General features: G+C 37.2%; 3 protein-coding genes and 1 long non-coding RNA gene across 4 annotated transcripts; 2 read left to right on the top strand and 2 right to left on the bottom strand.

Annotated features, from left to right (window-relative positions):
- The first annotated feature begins 4365 nt into the window (after positions 1–4365).
- On the top strand, positions 4366–7431 carry LOC103696803 (uncharacterized). The gene is made up of 3 exons (XM_008778522.5): positions 4366–5086; positions 5248–5325; positions 5979–7431. The coding sequence occupies exons 1-3, from the start codon at positions 4382–4384 to the stop codon at positions 7251–7253; spliced, it is 2058 nt and encodes a 685-aa protein (XP_008776744.1). The 5' UTR covers positions 4366–4381; the 3' UTR covers positions 7254–7431.
- Positions 7432–10464: 3033 nt separating this feature from the next.
- LOC103696804 (endonuclease 1) lies at positions 10465–16202 on the bottom strand. The gene is made up of 10 exons (XM_039123696.2): positions 16060–16202; positions 14309–15138; positions 12620–12800; positions 12330–12437; positions 12163–12218; positions 11992–12075; positions 11211–11306; positions 11063–11127; positions 10826–10899; positions 10465–10741 (listed from the first exon to the last, which is right to left on the bottom strand). Exons 2-10 carry the CDS (start codon positions 14435–14437, stop codon positions 10617–10619), a joined length of 918 nt encoding a protein of 305 aa, XP_038979624.1. The 5' UTR covers positions 14438–15138; positions 16060–16202; the 3' UTR covers positions 10465–10616.
- On the top strand, positions 12375–13035 carry LOC113461243 (uncharacterized). Its single transcript, XR_003383380.4, has 2 exons — positions 12375–12513; positions 12640–13035. It is a non-coding gene; the product is annotated as an uncharacterized LOC113461243 (long non-coding RNA).
- Positions 16203–19625: 3423 nt separating the features above from the next.
- LOC103696806 (uncharacterized) lies at positions 19626–20754 on the bottom strand. Its single transcript, XM_089924950.1, has 2 exons — positions 20517–20754; positions 19626–20383 (listed from the first exon to the last, which is right to left on the bottom strand). Exons 1-2 carry the CDS (start codon positions 20752–20754, stop codon positions 19626–19628), a joined length of 996 nt encoding a protein of 331 aa, XP_089781076.1.
- Between the last annotated feature and the right edge of the window lie 1597 nt (positions 20755–22351).

Below are 22351 nucleotides of genomic sequence, written 5' to 3'. Positions count from 1 at the left end.
TTTACTTTTTATTCATTTGTTAATCTTTTTTATATTAATTTTTCTTTATCTTTTTGTTTAAACAAAATGAGCCCGGGTCTATGGGGCAGACCGGCGGAAAGCAAACTCGCCCCCACAAAATTCTCCTTCATGGATTCACTCCGTTGCACAGTTACCACATTCAACACTCCTCGTCGGGTTTCATCACCAGCCGGTCCCTTCACCTCCCTCCCCTGCTCCCATTCCTGTGTTGAAGTGTGGACCTGTGGCTGCTTTAAGATGCGAGCACATGCATGGTCCGTCGGTTTTATTGCTCGTGGCCCAACCGAGCCGGTTTATGAGGCAAATTATAAATTAGCCGGAGAGAAGAGACTAGGCTTCAGTTTACATGTAGGCTATTCATTTTGATGCATTGAAATGTGGCGCATGCGATGCGCATATTATTCTATTTTTGATAAAATAAAATATATGCAAATAAATAATAAACGGCACAAGAAGGATTTCGATCTTGATCTTGTGCTTGATAGTGAGGGAAAATGTATGAGTACAATGTGAGATAGGGAGGAGCAGAGTGACAAAATGCCTGGGATGGGAAAAAGCAAAATGTGAAACATGGATGGTCAGATTCATCTCATTCATGATCATATTAGATGGAGTTGACGTTATATAGTAGAATACATAATACAAATCTTTATTATTACCATTATCATTACTTTTTTTTTTACCGTAGTTAGGCAAGGTTCAATTCAAGTTGGACCAAGTTACTAATATTAGATCAAGTCTTGTTGAACTATATAAACAAGTTGAACTTTGTAACCCGATCTAACCTATTTGTCCGATAATCTAATCTAATTTTTAAGGCTTAATCTTTGATCGATCTAACCCGATCAATATGATCAAATAACTTTTCATAACTCATTTGTAAAATAAATTGAACATTTAGTTTTAGAAAAATAGACTAATTTCTCTTGAAATACTTAGTCGAGGTCATGAATTAACTTGATCTAAATTATCTTGATCCAGATAGAATTCTAGTTTATATGACCCAAGTTTGGGTCAGAATTTTGACCCATATTTAATTTACTTAAAATCAAGGACAAAAAATGCTCCCTAGCTTTTCCAAATAAAAAAAAAAAACCTACTTTCACTTCCTCTATCTAATCCAGCTTGCAAAAGAAAAAAAAAATAAAAACTAACCTAAACCTAGGCCGAACAAGATTTATTCAAGTTGTGTTTTTAAGTCAAGTTAATTTTCACCATCTTGAATCCTACATGAACTTTTTTAATGTGTGGATGTTGCCTAAAATAAGTACTTTTGTAAACTAAAAGCAAAAATACTTAAAAATAAGAGTTTTGTATTATTATCTAAAAAATTGCTTATACAAGAAGAAAAAGCTAAAATAACACATTTAGAAGAAGCTACAAAATCTAGCTTCTATCTTCTATTTTTCTTTTTCTAGATCAGAAGCAATACCAAAAATGCTATTACTTGCCTTTATGTGGTAGGACTCATATTATAGTTCTAACTTTTTAAATTTTAAAGCACTTTCATCTTGACACTCCATATATGACAACTGATTTTATTTTTTAAAATAAAATCCCCACATCTTCTTTTTTTGCTCAATTAAATGCATCTTATTTGTTTGATTTGTTAAATTGCAAATACAAATAGATTTATCCTTCATATTGGCCTTTGAGACAAATATAGTTGCAAATATTGCTAGCAATCCATCTATTTTATTAATACCCACTTCTAATAAAAACATATATTGTAATTCATTAATATCTTAAAAGAAAAAAATGGACTGTACAAATTGCGATGAGAGATTCTTAATCTAATAGATCTTAACGATTCATGGCTTCTCTCGTGTTCATTGGACATGATACTATACATTATATCTTCATTTCTTATTATAATACAAATTATTTAACTATATGCTTGTAATTGTCAAGACTTTGTGATGCTGAAGAATTGCCATATCTATTTATGTATGTGTGTATGTACATTCATATCTACATACATACATGCATCCATGTGTGTGTGTATGTGTACGATAAAAGAAATATATGTGAGTTTAGCTTTTAATCAAGGAAGTGAAATTAAAGGATGAGCAATAGTTGAAGATAAGATGCATCAATTAAGTAGGGATCACAACCTTCGATACTTTCTCTTACTTGATCACAGCCATCCATACTTTTACTCATATGAATCACATGTCTATCATAGTACTTACAATACATGTAATCAATAAAATTCTAAAGAAATATTTAACTAGAGTATAGTTGAAAAAACCTGAATTGTGTGTAAAATATTCAAAAATGAGCATAAGGATCTTATGCCATATAATCCAAGATTCAAGCACTAGTTTGAAGGTGATGGGGAATCTAAATTCTTGCTATAAAGCATGATAGAAGAATTTTAAAGAAAAATTGATAATTAAACAGGATAACTTGTTACTTTCATAATTTTTCGCTAGAATTACTTATTTGCTAATGAAATAGTCAAGCAGTATTCATTCCACAATGAATGAACCTTCCATCTATTGTAATAGGAAGCTTTTATTGAATAAGAAATTTGTTCTTAAATTATTTTTATATCTATCATAATTCATATATTCACAATAATCAAAAGAATTTAACCATCTAGCATGGCTCCATTAGTTGGCGTATCTCTTCACACGGGATATAAGAGTTTGATATTTCAAACCTTGATGATGGCATTCGCATTATATATTTTAAAAAGATAATTTTGTATAATAATTTGCAAATGAAAAATGTCCGAATATGGTTCATTTTACAATATAGAAACCTTTCATCTATTATATATAATAGGAAGCTTTTATCAAATAATAATTATATTTTGATATTATTATGATTGATATTTCAATTAATGTAATCTAAAAGGAAAAAAAATCTAACAACAAACATTTAATCGTTTAGTTAGCACATCCCTCCTTATAGAAGATTTGGCTCCCAATTAGAAGGGCTAATCTCACCCTTCAACCTGATACCCACCCCAACCATCGAGGACCGACTTCGACAGCAATCTAATTCCTACCCCCGACCCAAATGGCCAAGAGTGATACCATGCAAGCAAGCATCAGAAAGGAGAGATTGATGTTTCAAACCACAATAGTGGCGTTGTATATAAAAAATATTCTAAGAATATCATGAAAGTTATTGCGAATGATCCCTTTACATGGTTCTCTTGAAAACATAAAACATGCACTTGCCAAAAATATATGTATATATAATGATGAAAAAATAAAATTTAACTTGTAAACATAAACATTGCATATTTATGCAAACAAAAAGGCAAACTTCTTAGCATTGATTTGTTACAAAAATTTAGGACTTGTTTGGTTCACAAATTTTTTTTTCATCACCGAAATATTTTTTCTGAAAAGTTATTTTTTGAAAAATAATGTCTAAAAAAATGATTTTAGCATGTTTGGTTGACAATGAAAAAAATGATGCAATTTAGAGTGGTTTATGCTTGGTTAAGCATCTACTTTTTTGGAAAAGTATATGGAATATCTATTATACCCTTAATAAAGAGAAATACCTTATTCAGGATTTGATAGCCTAATGGTAGTTTTGGAAAAAAAAGATTCCAATTTCCAACCGGTGGGATAGTAGCTTTTCCATATCACTTATCGATTTTTTTTTTTTATGAATCATGGAAATCTTATTTCCATAGAAATACTATTTTCACATCTCTCTTTTTTAAAAACTCCAACTAAATAAGAAGTCTTTCTTTATTTTTTTTCGTTGACCACACTTTTGTATTCAATACACTTCAACGCGTTCCTTATCAATAGGTTTCGGAGAGACGAGCAATGATTGCTTGACGATCTTCACTGCATGAGACTAGACTTGACTCAAGCTTCATACGAAAGCATTTACGGAACTAAAACCGTTGATTCTGATGGTGAGAAAGTGAAGTGAAAACTTTATGGTAGAGCGGATCCCTATTGGACGTTTTCCTGCGGCCTTTGCATCTGTGCCTCTGTTAGTTTGAGACCTCGCAAGCAAAACTAATGAATTAAGCTTCCCTTATTGTCCCACAAACCAAAGGAGTCCTAAGAAAAAATAGGATCAAAATTTAACTTTGGACCACCACGGTTCAGCCTAACTGGATGCCTATTGGGTTAAGCTGGGGATACGTCTGTTTGAGTTGAGGACAGCCAAAGCTGACTCTGGACCACATGTGGGACCAAATTGAGCTTCAGCCTGGCCCAACCCACCTAGGTGCGTGCGTTCCCGCAATATCCTGCCACACGTACGTGGCTTCGCAGGATGCCGCCACGCAAGGCCCCAGTGGCTCCACGTGGATTCCTTCACGTGTGGTCTCCACAGCTAAAACACCAAACCCTCCCCCCTCACTCTCTCTCTCTCTCAAATGGACTCCTTTTCCAATCCCGAACCGAGTAGAAACCCTAGCTCGATCGGCGATGATGCTGGCGCCGGCGCCGGAGAACCCGACCCTTCCCCTGAATCCCTCGCCGTCGAGCCCGATCGCGCTCCAATGCTGGGGGATGAAGCCAATGGGTCCAACCAAGATGGCTCCGATCGAAAAAGTGCCGATTTGGAGCTGGCCAGAGAAGGATTCGGCGCCAGCGCCGTGAATCCAGATGGGTCGGGGTCGAAAAGTCTCGAGTTGGGCTCTCCCATCGATCGGAAGATGGAAAAGGTTAGCTTGATAGGTCCTTCTGATCCTGCGGATTCGAAAGAGGATCGTAGTGGAGTCCCCATGGCCGTCAATGGCGTTCCTGTGGAACCCCCTGTCGATGGAAGTGCCCAAACATCGAAGGGGGAAGGAAGCAGTGGGGTTTCTTTGGCTACTGACTCGAGATTGGAGGGAGAAGACGATGGTGCTGATAGCAGTGAGGATGGTGCGGATAGTAGTGAGACAAAATCGGAGGAGTCGGGGGGTGATGATTCTTCAAGTGAAGAATCCTCTTCTTCAAGCAGCGAGGAGGAGGATGAGGATGGTGATAGTCTGCATAGTGAAGATAAAGAAGATCAAGAGGAAGAACTTGTTGCTGGTAGTGATGGTGAAGAAGAGGCTGCGAAGAGAGCAATCAGGTCAAAACACGAGCCCGAGGTGAGTTGTGATGTCGAGATGTTATCTGCTTTGCTAATTTCACTTCCATGTTTGAATTTTGGTACTGGCTCATCGCCTACTGAGTTTATTTTGGTACAATTATGCAATTGTAATTTACGTTTGTTTTGAGTTTAATAAGTTATGAAATTCCACCTTTGCAGGTGCTACCTCCAGTTCCTCCAGTTGAAGTAACCTTGGAACCGCACCATCAATTGTCGCCATTGGGGACAATTTCATCTGTAAGATAATGCGAAAATTGTAATGCCTTGTCTTACTTTCAATCTGGAAAAACTTTTTTTCAGAACCATATCTTCACTGATCTAAGAATTTATGAAGTGCAAATATCTTTTAGGCCCTGCACTTATTGGATAAGTAGATCAAATATGTCAGAGCAGTTTCCTTGCTGAAAACTGTGACCAATCTTCACTTGTCTAAGAATTTAATGGAAATTTTGGCTTAGTTCAAGTATCAAGTGCAGGTGCCAATGGGTGTGCCTGATACGCCATGCTGTGCCACCACATATTGGACGTTAGAGAAAAAAGCAACATATCAAGAGTGGTATCAAGCTGTATTGATACTTTGCAATACACAGGGTATTGTGTCATAGGTATGCATATTGCTGGCACCCTGTTGGCATGGCATGGCAGAATGGGTACCTGGAGTCATTGGTTTTAAGCATCTTGTTTCTTTTTCTGTTCCAAATATTCATCACTCTTTTGCACTTTTTGGTTTCTGTATAACTTAGCTTATGCTTTTGTTATTATTATTTTCTTTGTTCTTGATGTTGATTGACTTTCAAGTCAGTGAAAGTTAATTCTACTTAGTCTTGGCACTCCACTGAATTCTTGACACCCATTCTGATTTAAAGTTTTTGTTTTCCGTTGTTTTTCAGATTTTGGGCACCAAAGTTATTGTTGAGGGTTCAGTGAATCACAACCCTCTTAATGAGGGTTCTATTATATGGAAAACAGATACTAGGTCTCCATTAGGGCTCGTGGATGAAATATTTGGACCTGTAAAATGCCCTTACTATGTTGTCAGATATAATTCTGACAAAGATGTCCCAGTTGGAATCAGCGAAGGAACTGCTGTCTCGTTCGTCATGGAATTTGCCAATAACATTCTGAGTGTGAAGGATCTGTATAAGAAAGGTTATGATGCATCAGGTGAGAATGATGAGGAGATCACTGAGCAGGTGGAATTCTCAGATGATGAGAAGGAAGCTGAATATAAGAGATATCTGCACCAAGAAAAGAGAGGAGCTGATGATAAGAGAGAGGGGAATTGTCAGAATGCATCCAGAAGGAAAAAGACCAAATCTAAGGGCACTGAGCCTCGGAAAGGCTTGAGACCTCTACTCCCTCGTGGTCCAGTGGCCATGAACCAGGTGCCACCTGGAGTTTCAGGCCCTCTGGCATCTTTAGGTGCAAACAATTCTGCTTATGGAAGGGGTACATATTATTTGGGAGCTGGGAGTGCATGTGGAAGTGCTCCTCCAATGGTACCAGCAGTTCCACAAGCAATGAATTCAGGTGGTTGTCCTCCTAATGTATCTCACCAGTTTTTACAGCAGCAACCAAATTCTATTTGGGCTCATAGTTTGCCACCTCAGCAGCAGCCAAATGCTTTCTGGCCCTATGGAAAGCCACTTCCACTGCAACAGCAGCCAAATGCTGTTCAGGCTTCTGGAATGCCACCACAGCAGCAGCTGGATGCTGCTATCCGAGGATTTCAGATGAATGCCTCACCTAGCCAGCAGTTGGGAAACCATGTTCATCATCAGCAGCATCAAAATCAGGTTTCTAATAGTAATATGAATATGATGCCATCTCAGCAGCAGCAGTTTGTTCCTCTATTTGGAGCTCCTACCAACATGCCATGGCCATTCAGGCCACTAAATGTCTTAGCTGGTCCTGTGGCTCCTTTGCTGGCGGGGCCAGTTGGCATTAGTCAAGCATCATCTGGGCAAGGCAATATATCTGCACAAGGAGGTGCAGGGCTAAGTAATGGACAGAGTCACCAACAACATTCACCAACTATTCTTCATGCTGGGATGCTGCCTCCACTGCAATATAATTTTGGGAGTTCATCTGTTCGTGGAAGAAAGCTTAATGTGAGAGGAGGTGGTCATTCCTTTGGCAGAGGTGCGTGGAGGCGAAAAGGGTAGATATATATATATATTGTTTTGGTTTGGATGTTTTTGAATATATAGATAAGCGATCAGAAATTTTACCTTGCAGAGAGCTTTACCTTATGTGACGCATTTCCTTTTATCAGCCTTACATGTAGAACAGAGATTAGAATTTGTATTGCCATACATTTAAGCAGAACTGCTTTCTTCTCCATTTTCCATTTTTTTCCAAAAGAAAGACAACTTTGAAGATGTGTTTTTTTTAAAATGTCTGTTCATAGTGGTTGCAGATGCAGGAATGATGCATATGCCTAATTGGCATATGGCTTGTCAGTTGTGGTTATAGTGTGCATATACCAGGGACCAGCACCATTTCTTTCTGTACATTTCTCGTAGTCAAAATCATTCTTGTCACTTGCAAGAATGCTCCTTGGTGTATGTGATTTGTTGTTCATGTAATGGGTGAATTCTTGCTTGGAGTCGCAAAATTTTTCAGAATAATCGGCTGAGAATTGCTTAATTCAAAACTTTGTTTTTAATTCTATTTAATGGCAGTCATCTTCTAACTAACTTTTTGGTATTTCTGTTGTTGTATTTATACTGTTTTTTTGTTTTCCCATTATTTCCCACTCATGTGAAGCGTTCAGTGACCGTAGAATTCCAAAGCACCAACACCCATTTTATCTGCAATTAACAACATGAACAAATGCTTGAAAAATTAAAAAATTTAATGTTTCGAAGTTTGAGAAAGGTATCGTATTTTCAATAATTTAAACAGGGAGGTGAACATGGAAATGAGTTTCTTGGTCGAAATGAGAGTTAGATAACATAGAGCATGTACTCTGCGTTCGTAAGAAAAGGAAGGTCACATACTGCTAATAAATTAAAATGGAGATAAGTTGAAGACATATATCAAAAGTGTTGTGTGATTGCCACATAGTTATGTTGAATTCTTCCAGACAGAAATAAAGTTGAAGGTGCTGCATGGATATGATCATGAATACTTGGCCATCATGAGGGTGCATACCCTTAAAATGGGAGAGAGAGAAAGCTGTAGTGAAACTATCTAGAATAAATGTAGATATAAGAAAAGAAGGATGCTTACGATTTGATCTTCTTGGAAACAAAATATTCTGGAGTCAATTTAAATATTATTGACAGATACCGAAAAAAGAAACAAAGTAATTGCCAACAAATTGATAAATAGAAGTTGTAAAGAAGGATTTAAGGGATTAGATGTGATTGTCTTTTATGTTGGATCATGATTACTAAGAAAGTGATGCATGGAGGTTAGTAGAAAATTTAACTGCTGATTTATAAGTTAATTGTGATTTATAGTTCTAGGATATTGATTTGTCTATGGTTCTCATACTGAACTCTTTGCAAAATCAAATCTTGTTCCCCAAAATCTTATATCAGTACTTTTCCTCGCATTTACGCCGGAGATTTTGCTAGTGCTATGATCTTTAGCTATAGAGGTAGAAAAGTTTAATATCTAGTGACAGAGATTAAAAGTTAATTGTATACAAGGTTCGCCATATCAAGTATCGGTATGGTATGGTACCATGTATTGACTCGGTACTGGTATAATACAGTACACCTGGTATGGTGTGGTACCGACTGGTACATCAAATCTTGACTAAGTATCAGTTTGAAAGGTTAAAAATAGTTCGTAAGTTGGGTAATTTGGGTTCATATAAGCAAATTTTCAAGTTGTGGGGGACTACCAGGAGGCTGTCTACAGAGAAAAGAGGGGAGTCTTTTTAAAACTGACCTAACCCCATAAACCCTCAACCCATTCTGCTTTCTCTTGCTTCTGAAGGGGCAAACCTACGTTCATATAAAAGTCTAATTGAAGAATGCAAAACATTTTCTCTCTTCTTTTTCAGGTTTTACAGCATCCTCCTTATGAATCTTTTTTTTTTTTTGCTTTGTTTTTTTTTTGGAGGAAGGATTAGGCATGAAGTGTGTAACCAGATTCCTTTTTTCCTTCTGAGGGAAAGGAAGGTTTCATGCCACGGTGGTGGGAGACCTACCAATTTCTTAAGAACCAATTACTGCATATTATCCAGATTGTGAGTAAAACAACAAAAAGGGTATGGAAGGAACCACGATATTTGGAGTGTAGAGAGGTTGCAAAGAGCTCCATAGAAGCCAGAAATTTGCTGATTCTTTCTGCGACGGGAATATCATCAGAGTCAGTGCATTTTTTGTTTAAAAAAATGTTGCAATTCCTTTCCTTCCAGATGTTACAAGAAATTGCGATTATAATCCGATCCCAATCTAGGCTCTGAACATTTGGTACTTTTTTTTTCCTCCGGCTTAATCAGAGCAAATTCTCCAAGGAAACTTGGTATATTTGAGACAATCAGAATCTTGAGCCATAAGGAAGCAAAAAAAGGCAGCTCACAAAAAGGTGAAGCTATTATCTATATGACTATCTCAAAGGCAACAGTTGCCAGTGACATTTTAACCCTTCTTTATAAGGCTCTCTTTGGTATTCGGTTTGTCATGAATGGCCAGTCACATGAAGATGTAGTTTTTTGGAGGTGGCAGCTTTCTATTGGGATAATGAAGCGAAAATGGAGGAGCAGAAAAAACAGAAAACCGAGCCTCACACTCCCCTCAATCTCCTAAAATACAAAACTAGATAGGCATAAGGTGTAGTTTCCTGAACAAGCCTGTTATCTCCTTTTGGTTTCTGATAGTACATATTTTAAATCAGTGTTCATTTTCCCACTGTTCCTACTTAATTTTTTTTGTTTGGTTTTTATTTCTGCTACTGGGTGCTGCCAATAATCTCGCAAACAGATATGACCAAAAGAGTTGGTGCAACGAGCCCTACTAGTAGCCACCATCAGTTAGAGATTCATTACAAAACCTTTCTCAAACCATGTTGAAATACTCTTACATGAAACTGCCTTTTGCCATTAGTCTTTTGGCTAATATATATATATATATATATATATATATATATATATATATATGTATATGTATATGTATATGTATATATATGTATGTATGTATATGTATATGTATGTATGTATGTATATGTATATGTATGTATGTATGTATATGTATATGTATATATGTGTATATTGCTGCCTGCTATCTACACTAATAAAGTTATTTCGGTTTTGAATAGCCGTTTAGATTCTGCCTGCCTTAGGCCGTCTCTTACAGCCTTTCAGGATCACATGAAAAGAGCATAACATAGTAAATTATACTATTCTCTATAATCTAGCTAGAAAGGAACCAATTTTAGTTTTTTCATATTTGTGAAAGAAATAACAAGTCTAAATCATCTACATGTCAATTCACAACTGGTGTATGATCACACTGTGTATTATCTGGATAGTATTTTGTGGAACTTGGCAAATAAAGAGAGGGAACTCTTGTTCATGTTGGTGATGGAATCGCTTGATTGTGCTCGCCAAATACTCGATTCAGAATCATGGCTAACCTTACTCCACCTTGCGCAATTCGTTTGGTGATGATCAGCATCCTTGAATTGAAGTAGTCATCTATAAAATATACAAAATACAAACATTAAATGTTTTTAAAAGGTGCATCCTTAACTCCATTTCATGAGTTCATTGAAAACTCACCAGCTAGAGTGTCTCCCTGATTGACTCCTTTGTAACCCCACTTGCAGGCTATGCTTATACTTTCTGTAGCGTATCTGTTTGGAGAGACATGATACCAAATTAATTCGAGAAGATTCCATATTGTTGTAGTCTTCTCTACTGAAATATATTAAGAGATGCTATCTGGCTTTGGAGCTCCATATGGCAGGTTTAGCTAGAGATCATAGGACAGTCTTATTATTTTGTGGAAATACTCACTTAGTGGGGCAAGAGAAGAGATCACTACAGTCCCCCCAAGAAGAAACATCATCTGACCAGGTCCCCTGTCATAAATAATGTTAGAGGGCACAAGCTAGGTTTGTCGAAGATAAAACCATAACCATCCAGGACCTAGGGTTCAACTTACAGTGGTAAAATTACTTTGAAGGTCTTCTTTGAAGACATCCATATCCTTCTGATAGAAGTCTGCCAGAGCTGTAAGGATTATCTCCCTGTCCCAAACCTAATAGCTCATGAGAAAGACACAAGCAACTGGAGTCAACTGAGGGAAAAATGATTGAAATATTATATGTTATGCATTTGAGTTAAACAGAGTTGTAGTAGACTGGCAGGAACATTGTATATGGGGTGTTTAGGTTTCCATTATGTCTGAAGAATCTACTGCGACATGGAAATATCAATCTGAAGTTTTCGTGCATCTCTGCAAGCGATCTTTTAAAGTCTGTTGTAAAATGGATAGGAAAAAGTTTTTGTAAGACCTTTTTAAAGGAATACATTATGCGACATAGGTAGTCCCCTGTAAAAGCCTGTTAATGCAATGCTTTAGCCTGTATGAAGAAGCAGCAGGAGACAGCGGTGGGAAGTGCGGTTTACCCATGGGCAGTCATGATCTGGTATATGAGGTTACTTTGAACATTTCCTTATGCTGAATGTAGATTAACATATTGAGCTTGTAGGTTCAGTTTCAGAAAGCTTCATCAGCCTTTTTGCATTTCTGAGACTGTCAAGTTTTTGAAGTATGGAGATTAAATATTGAAGTTCTGGATTCAGTACCCAAAAGCTTCTTCCATCTTATTGAAGAACATCTGAGACTGCCAAGCTCTTGAAGCAATGCATGGTTGGTTACTTACCAATTACCTTTTACGTATGATCAAAGTTTATATTTCAGGTTGGCTTTACAGACTTACGTGATGCAGGTTAGATTTGTGTCTAAACCAGTGAAGCTGTATGGTGTTCCCGCCTTCGTCACTCGTGAATCCAACATGCATGGGCTGCAAGAAAAATCAAATGGAGCTTAGCAAATTGGGAAGCTAATGAGAATTGAACCTTTACTGGAATGCAGGAACCTATTCCCACACCTGATGGATATCTCCCATGAAGTGGGACAAAAATAGCAAGGCTTCTGTCAAGTTATCTGTGGACACAAAATCCATTTGACAGAGAGTTAAGTTGAAGAAATTAAGAACAAATACAACGCATGCAAATTAGATTGCAAGCGTGCATCGAGCAACAGCTACTTTCTTACATCTGCGATCTGATGTCCCTTCTTTGTAGTGCAGTAGCTGCATGGTGAAGTTGCTGATGGCACCAGCTACACACATATCCTTGGCTCCTCGTGGATCATGGCAGTCCCCTACCATCATACATATGGATCAAAAAACAAAACAAAAGCCAAATCTAAAACCACCTTTTCTTTCATTCTCTCATAGGTGCAAAACTATGCAATGTTCTTCATGTCTGTTCAAATTTTCTTTGCTTGTAAATGATACATATGAGTTGAAGCAGTGTCGTTGTAAGATGAGAATGATGGCTTACTGCTGTACTTAAAATTGCAGGCCTTGTCCGGGGTGTCAATGAAATGAAGGGAGCTGGTCCACCTGTACTTGTACCAGTGCCGGATCTGATCGGGCCATGTACACAGTGCTGATAAATCTCCATTGACATAATCTGGCAGAAGGTTCTTGACAGCCTCCGCCGCCTCGGGTTCCAACATATCCTTCAACAGGATTGCATTATCAGGAACCAACTTTACCAGGCTCTTGGTGAGGATTGACATGAAGCTAGTTTATGTTGGAAAATTCTGGTCCTGATCCTACTAATGAATGTCATTGTTCTTCGATTTTTTGGGCATCTATTATCTGTCTGTCGGATCTAGCTCTATTAGGCTGTACATGTAAAGTTACATGCTTATGATGTGGAATCAAGCCCAGGTCTCTTTTTATAATCACAAAGGGACTTCAGCTGGATGAACTGGCAGCCTGTTTGTGGGAAAGCATATGTTTTGCTTTTATCTTTCTAAAGTTTTCTCACTTTCTTGGTGATCAAACAGTTTGTAGGGTTTTCTCAAGATACTTTCCAATGATTCAGTAATAGTACCTCCTCATAGAGAATGTCTGCTTTCAATCTTATGTGATGTGTAATTAAGCTTTCAAATTCTATAGGTATTAAATAACAATAAGTTGAGCTCGGAATAAAAATGATCCCTAAAATGGGCATAGAGCTGGGATGTGCACTCAAACGCATGGTCCTTGAAATAATGGATCTCAAGAGGGACCGTTAGAAAAAAATTGCCCCAGGTGGATCCGTTAGCCAAGTTTAGCTATTGAGATACATGATAACTAGGGCTGCAATGTTGAAATATAAGTTTGGCTAAACCCAACTCCAAGCCATATCTGAATCAGGTTATGATATTGGACACAACTCTAATCCATCTTCACTAAGGTTGGACTGGACGGAATTTGGATATATTTTATCAATTTATTGATATTTCACGTCAAGTTATTCGCATATAGATTATAAGATGCGTGCATAATTTAATTAATAATTGTATTATAAACATATTATCAAGAAAATAGCAGTAAATCAATGTTTAGACAACATTAACAACCTATTTCACATACGATTAGGGCGACAACTACATTTTAAATTATATTCAATAATACAAAATGATGATTTAACTATGTATTGCTTAAAGTGAACAGAGTTGGCATGGTTCGGCTAAAATAATAATTCAAACCTAATCAACATCTGAAACAGGTTATAATGTAAACCAAAGCATCGTCTACTCTGGTTCGGATCGAGCTAGGTTATTCACAGCTGAATTCTAAATTCAGAAATGGGTCAATCCAATGTACTTATAGCTCCAGAGATAACAAAAAATTTCGTAGACCTGTAAACAAGAACATCACAGATTGCCTTCTCAATGGTTTTCCTCTCCTCAAGAACATCCAGAGATAATCCATCTTCTTGACCTTGGTATTCCCATTTCCAGCTTTGAGAATTTACCTCTTTCCCACTTATACATCATTTCCTTCACTATTTTTCACTCTTCGTTAACAAAGGGCCTACCTAGTAATTAAATCTAAATCAAGAAGACATGTACCTAAAAATTGGTTTTCCCCCAAGGAACAAACTATAAAAATACTTTGCAAACTATAAAGAAATTTACACCCTGCACTTCCCAACCATTAGGGTATCCAACGTGCACAAGCCTTTTTGGATTACCTGTGCAATCCGGCAGGTCAGAATGTGGCCCTCCTTGCTCCATGACCAAGCTCCCGATGCCCAAACCAGTATCAAACCAACCACTAAGATGGAGAAACTCATGAAGCCACCTCCTGTGTACATCACCATCTTACCCTCTTCTTCTTCTTCTTCCTCCTCTTGGAGATGCAAAACACAAACACCAGAAGTTACTTAAACCCACCAACACCAAAGCTTATTAAATAGTGGATGGCAACACGAGCCCAAGTGTTCTTTGAGTGCAAGTTTCATGCTTCACCCCCTCATCTCCCAGAAGTTCATGTTTTACCATTAAAGCTTCAGTTATCATACAAGAAATGAGTGTTAGATTCAGTATAAGAGAAGGCATCTACCAAACTGCAAAGAAAAACAAACTGCTAGCTTCATTAGATTGGAAGTTTGGCTTTGCCTTAATCGCCTAGTTATGTGACAGAGACAGGGGAGGTGGTAGGTGTGGGGGCATAAGAGTGACGTGAGGGAAAGGTGAAGCTAAATGGATTGCTTGCTGCGGTGGAGAGGAATGGATTTAAGAAAAGCAAATTACATGGCTATTTTGCATATTTGGTGACTTGAGAGTTCTCTTCATATCCTCTCAACTGGGCGGTCGCATGGATCGGTGCAGCCAACGTCCACTCCACCAACCTATGTACATGACGTACTTATTTGAGCCAGAGATGCAGATCATCTGCTACCACTCTTGAGATGAAAGGGATGGCGGAGAAGGAAGATGCGGTTGAGGGTTGCCGCCAGCCGGACTCAACCTTGAGCCAGTCTCTTCTCGACAATTGGCAGGCGTGCGAGGGAGTATTCATCTGCATGAAATAAACATCAATATGAACAATGATCATTGAATAAAAGATGCAGCTAGCCATGCTGTTACTTTAAGTGCAATGAGAAACAATAAGTTACATTTCACAAACATAGACTCAGATCTGCACACATAGTAGCTTGTCAGAACAAGTGAGAGGCTTATTAGAATGGACTAGACATAGTATACCATACTAGCCTGAATCGGATGTTACAGAACGTGTCGTATCATACTGGTTTGGTACCGGTACCTGATACAGATGACGTACAAATACACGGTACGCCAAAAAAATTTCATACCGTACCGTATCAATATTGTGCTAGTGTGGCACCGTCTGATACCGAGACGACGAACCTTAGAACTAGACATCGAGAAGGCAATAAAAATTAAAACAACAAATATGTTGCTCATTAGCAAGCATATATCTTCAGGACAAGCCTTCTACCATCAATTTTTCAGGATTTTTTCTTTTTTTCATTTTGAAAGTTATATTGGAGAATATGTCATACTCATTAGTTGAGAAAATTCTTACAGTTAAATATCGATTCCAACCTAAAGCAATAAAAAATTGTGTCTAAAAAGAACTGTAACCTAATGCAGAGATTGGGGATTTCGAGCTGAAAGATCTCTTGAAGCTTGTAGTTCTAATAATCCAATTGCAAATTAGAAAAAAAATGAAATGAAAAGTTCACGAAAAAGAAAATCAAGTGGTTATAGAGCTTAAGGTAAAAACATTACCTGAAGGTATTTAACGAGTGAAACCCAAATGACTAAAAATGGGGAAAAAATATTAGGGTTTCGAAACGGAGGTAGGCATTGAGATCCTCGATCTTTTCGCTGCGTTCGTAAAATCACGTTGGAAATCCAAATTGGAAACTTAGGAGAAGAAAGAAAAAAAAGATAAAGTTGTTGAGATTTATGTGACCTTTATAATGTAATTTTTGCAAGGAAAATTCGTTTCCTGCATCGCCACAACCGCGCTCCGCGGCTCTGCAGGAACACGATCCAGCGATCTGAGCCGTCCAATGAAAGAAATGAGAGCATATAAATTATAAGGGCTTCTCAAATGCGGATGGCAAGGCGGATGCAGGGTGGTCATGCTATTATTAACTGCACCCGCCCCGCAATGCGAAATCATTTACCCATCCCTACCGTGTCTGGTGGAACCGATCAAGGTAAAAGTAAAACTGTAACAAATTATTTTATTATTTTTTCAGCATATAAAATCAAAAAATAAAAAATATAATATTAAACCTTAGTACCTCATGCAACATCAAGATGAGATTCTAAGATAAAAAATATAACAAGTTAAATGTTCCGCAATAATACAAATAACAAATAGAAAGATTAATTTTTAGAAAATCAAATGTATCTTAAACTAACAAAAATAAATAACTTTTAGAAAAAGTAACTTAGTAAATACCCCGGATGGGGTTCAATATGGGTATATGCCATTACATGCCTCCATTGTGAATCTGCTACGGGTTTTGGATATCTTTCCCTACCTCTAATTTTTAAATAGGAGATTTAAAAGTTTCTGTGTTAAGGTCGAGTAGGGTCGAGAACCCAATGGGTGTAAATTCTTAAAATCCACCCTACCATCTGTTATTGAATAGATGATTCTCGATATTTTTCATGGCCACCAGATGTATAGCTACTAAAAAGTATTTATAGTTCAGTTACCAATCAAAAAAAAGAAAGTATTTATAGTTGGTAAAAAGTTAGGAACATAAATGTATGGGTAGTATATAATTTAGATAAAATCAAAGGATTTTAATTGATGCTCATTCTTTTTTCTCTCAAAACTTTTGCTCCATCTCTCAACATCAAACTAGGAAGTAGTATAGTAAAAGTTCCCAAAGAACTGGTTCTTGATCGGAATTGGAATAAATTAGAATAGAAATCGGAATAGACATATTTTCAGATGCATTTGGTTCGTGATTGAAATCAAAATAGGAATCAAAATGGAATTTAAATAATAGGACAAAATCTAGATTAGACTTTGAAAGATTGGGACATTTTTATTCTTCTCTAAGATCATGAATGGGAATAAAACTTTTTCCAACTAAATAGTTAGAATGGAAGACACTCATTCCTATCCCTTCAAGCCCAACACCTATGTTATGTTTGATATTTTCATTAATATTTTGAAAAATTTAAAGATTGTCATTTAAGAAGCGAGATTTGTGGTGAAGCATAATTTATGTTTACTAAAATACTAATTTATTGGTGTTCATATCTGTTTCCTTTTTTTTTTTTTGATAAGTTATTGGGCTAAATTTTCTTCCTCCACTTCTTGATAAGAGAATGTTGATCACATGATCTCTTGCTAAACCATATTGTTAGCTCAAAAGATGATGGAACAAAATGAGGGGACACATTATTGTTGTTGTTCTTTGAGAAGATTGTTAATTATAACAAAACTTAGAGGGTAAGGAATCTCGAGAAGGGTATCTTTTAACCATGCCAAATTATTTGATAAATGATAAAAGCCCTTACAAAATACAATGTTATATATTGGTTGCTAATTTAACTTTGTCTTCTAAAAATATGAAAATCATTCTGCCATGGGAAAAAAAATCATTCCTTGATCTGATTACCCAGAAAAAAATTCTAAAATGCATCTAAATGCATGCTAACTTTTGGCATCATAATCGCAGTATGTATCACCAGAAGCTGAGCACTTTAAGCCCTATTTCAGTGAAGAATCACAAAACAAATTCAGTTCAATAAATATGGGGCCAATTCTTCTCTATAATTCAAGGCAATACATGAGATACATTGAGTGGCCGAACTCCTTTTTTGGATCAGGGGCATATATCAAAGAGCCTCTCAACTGGGGAAAACATTTTACATCATCATGTCCATAAACATTACAGAGAAAATCTTGTCGCAACCCAGCTCCTAATTCCCAAAGCCCTAAATGAAAAACATCCTTTTGGGACTGCATTAAATATAATAATTGACTTAAAAGAAGCCACAAGACATTAGAAGCTTGGCTTTTGATATATTTAGTTTCTACCATCTTTCAGAAGGAACCAACCCGCTCACAGCCCTCCCCACAAGATTTGCTTTTCCAATTTCATAATTTGCTTCAAGTGTAACCAAGCAATGATATGAAACTATCTGCTCTGAAAAAAATCTATATACCAACAAAAATGTAGTGCTTGGTCTGATCATTTGACATTTGTAGAGCATTATTCTTAAATCATTTACTGTAAAAAGAATCCATAAACCAGCAAAATTTTGGTGCTTGGCCTGATCATTTATCATATGTAGAGCACTATTCTTTTGAGAACCTACATGGCCAGCTGTAAATAGAAGAAAACTGATGGCACAATGTTGCCTAACTAGCAGTGTTGTGGGTTCTTATAACTTAAGAACACCAAAGGTGGGCAGCTTCCATTGAGATCGGCTAGAACTTGATGAACTTCTACATAATTCTTTCTTAGACAAGGTTCCATTGGAATATTCAGAGAGACCAGACTTTGTCGAATTTGATTTGGAGTTTCTTGTTGTAACTGTACTTCGGAGAAGCTCCCGTAATAAATGGGTAATATATCAACTTCAGAGCCTAAGGCCAATCTGAGCCTTCAGAGAAACCCTTTATTATAGACATAAAGGCTATAGAATGAGCATTATCATTCATTATAGTGTTATAATGTATTATTATCTGTATATTCAAAAAAAAACAAGAAACCTTTCCTTTTACACTTTTATGATCATTACAACAGTGTGTCGCATTTTTATATTATATTATTTTATTGTGAGAAATACATAATATTATTTTGTATTCGCATTATAATATTATGCAGATTTATGATAAAAATAATATTATATTTGGAAGAAACTTATAAGGACGTATTTTATCTGTTAAACTGCCATATAAGACGGCTATAATCTCTGATGACCATTATTAGAGTCTTGGTGTATGAATGCTTGAGTTTGATATGCAACGGATGTCCCTATATGGATGCGATAAACAGCTAAACGATTCTTGAACTGAAATTGGATTTCTCATTTACTGGTAAGTCGAATTTACCATCAATAATGTGAGGAAGGCATTTTCTTTGAATGATTCAAAGAGTTAATTTTGCCTAGTTCAAGAGAAAAAAATCGTTGTTATTCAAAACTATGGGAGTCCAAATTCTTTCTAGATTAGAAGAGCTGTCCGCTGCATAAAGTAGTTATCACTTGCTGATTCATGCAACCTTTTGAACCAAGTCCATGGTCTCAAATCCTCCTAGTTTCATTAACAAACATAAAATCATATGCATCAATCTCATATTTTGTGCTTTCAAGTAATGCTCTTATAGATTACATGGCAAACACCCATTTTATAAATACACAGCCACTTATGTTTGTCGATGTGATTCACACATCTTTTATTCTCAAGACAATATATATATTTAAGCATCATTGTGAACTTAATTTATGTCGAAGAATCTCTCTTATTGCAAATTTACTTCACTTTTTTGGGATGTTCTATCTTCAGCGCAGGATGCGCAACTCTATCTCGTTATCTTCCTTGAGAGAAAATGAACACAGCTTGCAGTCTGCAGAGAGGAGTGATGAAGTCTTATATTTGTCTTCTCCGCCAACTACAGGCATCAGCACGCCTCGCTTTACCGTATTCTCGTAGTCAGGACGGTATGTTCTTCCCAGAACTCCTTCCACTTGAGGTGAGAGCCCAAAGAATCTGAACTGCACCTCCAAATGTGCGTAGGAATCATCTGATGGTATCTGATAGTTGTGTAACTCATCATCTTCCTTGGTGATTGGAACCACCTTGAGCATGGCCTCTGCAATCCCCTCAAGCACGACCATGATGCTGTTTCTGGTTCCAGTCCTCTCCAGAGTCAGCTCTGTATCTGGTGACTTCCAATGGGAGAGGTGTCCTTCTGGGACCAGCAAAGGCTTTCCATCGTAAGAGAACTTCAGGTGATCAACGTCGTTGCTCCATTGCTTTACATGAGCTGCCTCGACAGTGAAGTTGTGAGAACCATACATGAACCCAAGAGCTTGAATCCAAGTGAAGTCGCGGGTCCTGCCGGCAGGCCGGAGGCCAATGAAGCGGGCATTGATCTGGAGGTGAGGGTCGGAGACCAGGCTGAAGTGCTCATCCTTTCTCCCATGAAAATAGAACACAGCACCGTCAGCACCAATGAAGCGAGGGTCATGACAACCAGACCCTGGGCCTTCGCAGTTGGGTTTGTGGCAAACTGCAATTTGATAGTGATCTTGCAATTAAATGGAGTTTTCACACCATGCAGAACATTGACTCTTTTTTTTTTTTTAGTGAAGTTAGTTCCTCTATTCGTTAGCTGAATTCAAGAGGAACAATGGATAGTTGAGAGAGCTCGTTAAAGAAGCCATGCTTACCTCGGCACACAGCCTCACATTTGGGGGAGCGGCAGTCCATGAAACAAGCTTTGGCCCTCGGGTGTCTCGGTTTGATGTGTGGGCACTCCTTTGGGCATCTGACAAATTTACCAAAGCATGGGCTTCCTTTCATGCGACAAGTAACCTTGTCTTGGGGCCAGGCTCCTCCCATTTCCATTGTGGCTGCCACAAACAGCAGCAGAAACATCGCCATCCATTTGCTCTCGATGGACTGCATCTTTAACAAACTTTAGAGATTAACTCAGCTGCTGGTTAAAAGGCTTGCTATCCTTGATATATTTATAAGGTTCAAGTAGTGTGGGTTTTCAAGAGTTCGGCTCTTCTTTGTTAGACTTATATTAGGCAGAATTCCAGTTTAACAAGAAGGCCATGGATTCAACTGGTGGAAGGCAGATGGCCTTTTCTATGTTATCAGTAGAATGTGGAACTTGGCCTCTGAAAGAAGAGGACTAGGATGTTGAGCTTGGTTATGTCTCTATCCCCGTAATTTGGTTCCTCCTAGTGGAATTTCTTCTGTTATCAGTGTTCAATCGCTTGTTTACTTTGGATCTTTGGCAGAAACCCAATAGCATAGAAAGGCTTTGCCTGATCGCGGTCAGCGACCTTTTGGGACCTTGGTTTCAATTTTAAGGATGGGAATGGTAGGCTCGTCGATGTACACTAGCCTGCCACCTTTTAACATATTAAGTGGGATTCCAATGTTAGAGGTAGGGGGGATCGGATTAGATACGAGACGGGTGGGATACAAATTAGATTAAAAATTTGTCAACCAGAATCTGCGCTGACTATTTTATTAAACCTATAATCTAGCCCGACCTACAATGTGTTGAATCAATTTAAACAAATTAAACGGCTATGCATTGCCAACTCTAGTTAGTGTCATTAACCTTGTCAAGAATATTTTCCTCAAAAAACCTTGTCAATGAATAAAAGAGCAATAGTTAGTTCCTTTAATTCTGTCCCGATGTTGGTTGCATGTACTATGAAAAATTTCTGTTGAATGTAATGAATTACGCACTGGCGTCGGTGGTGATGGTGTAAAAAATATAGGCAATTTGAAGTACATCCATTTTGAACTTTTTAAACCATAAATTTGATTAACTTTGGAAAGAATATTTTTTATAAAAAAGTCTTGTCAATGAATAAAAGAGCGATAGTTCCTTTCAGTATTGATAATGGTAGCAGATACTATGAAAAATTCCTGTTGAAGGTAATGAATTGTCCACTTAAATCAACACTAATGTTATATTATGTGAAAACTATATACAATTGAAGTACTTCCATTTAGAAGAATCAAATGACTTCCTATCTTATTTTTTTTCGAGGCATAAACTACATTATCTTTTGGTGCTACCATTCACATGATGCCCTGATCTTGTATCAATATCCAATCTTGGAGTATCTTCTGATTCATGTATTATTTTTCTTTATGTATACATACAGTCTAGCTCTCAGTTATTTATGTCTATAAAGGCATGTTTATTCTGTTTATAAAATTTAGGTGAAGTCTTGAGCAGATACAATTGGTACAACTCCTGTGGAGATGTTTGGGACATTGCCACCTTAGTCTAACATTTTGTTTACAAAAGAGGAGTGATGAGAGCACAAAAGTGCGATCTACACGCTGCTTAAATTAGTATTACTGCTAACATAAAACGATAAAATCACTAAGTTAATATTATATTTTTGTTTGGCACAGATTAGTATAAATTAAAGTTTATAAATGTGCATTTGGTAGGATTTAGAGGGATGCATTATGGCCCCAAACCGCGCGGGCCCAATCCTGCCATGATCTGATCGAGCAAATTTGAACC

Source organism: Phoenix dactylifera, chromosome 8 (assembly GCF_051530095.1).
Source record: "Phoenix dactylifera cultivar Ajwa chromosome 8, Ajwa_hap1_PhDact_Kaust_v1.1, whole genome shotgun sequence".
Classification (NCBI taxonomy): domain Eukaryota; kingdom Viridiplantae; phylum Streptophyta; class Magnoliopsida; order Arecales; family Arecaceae; genus Phoenix; species Phoenix dactylifera.
Note: the sequence above shows the minus strand (reverse complement) of the source record. Positions and strands in the feature narration are given on the sequence as shown.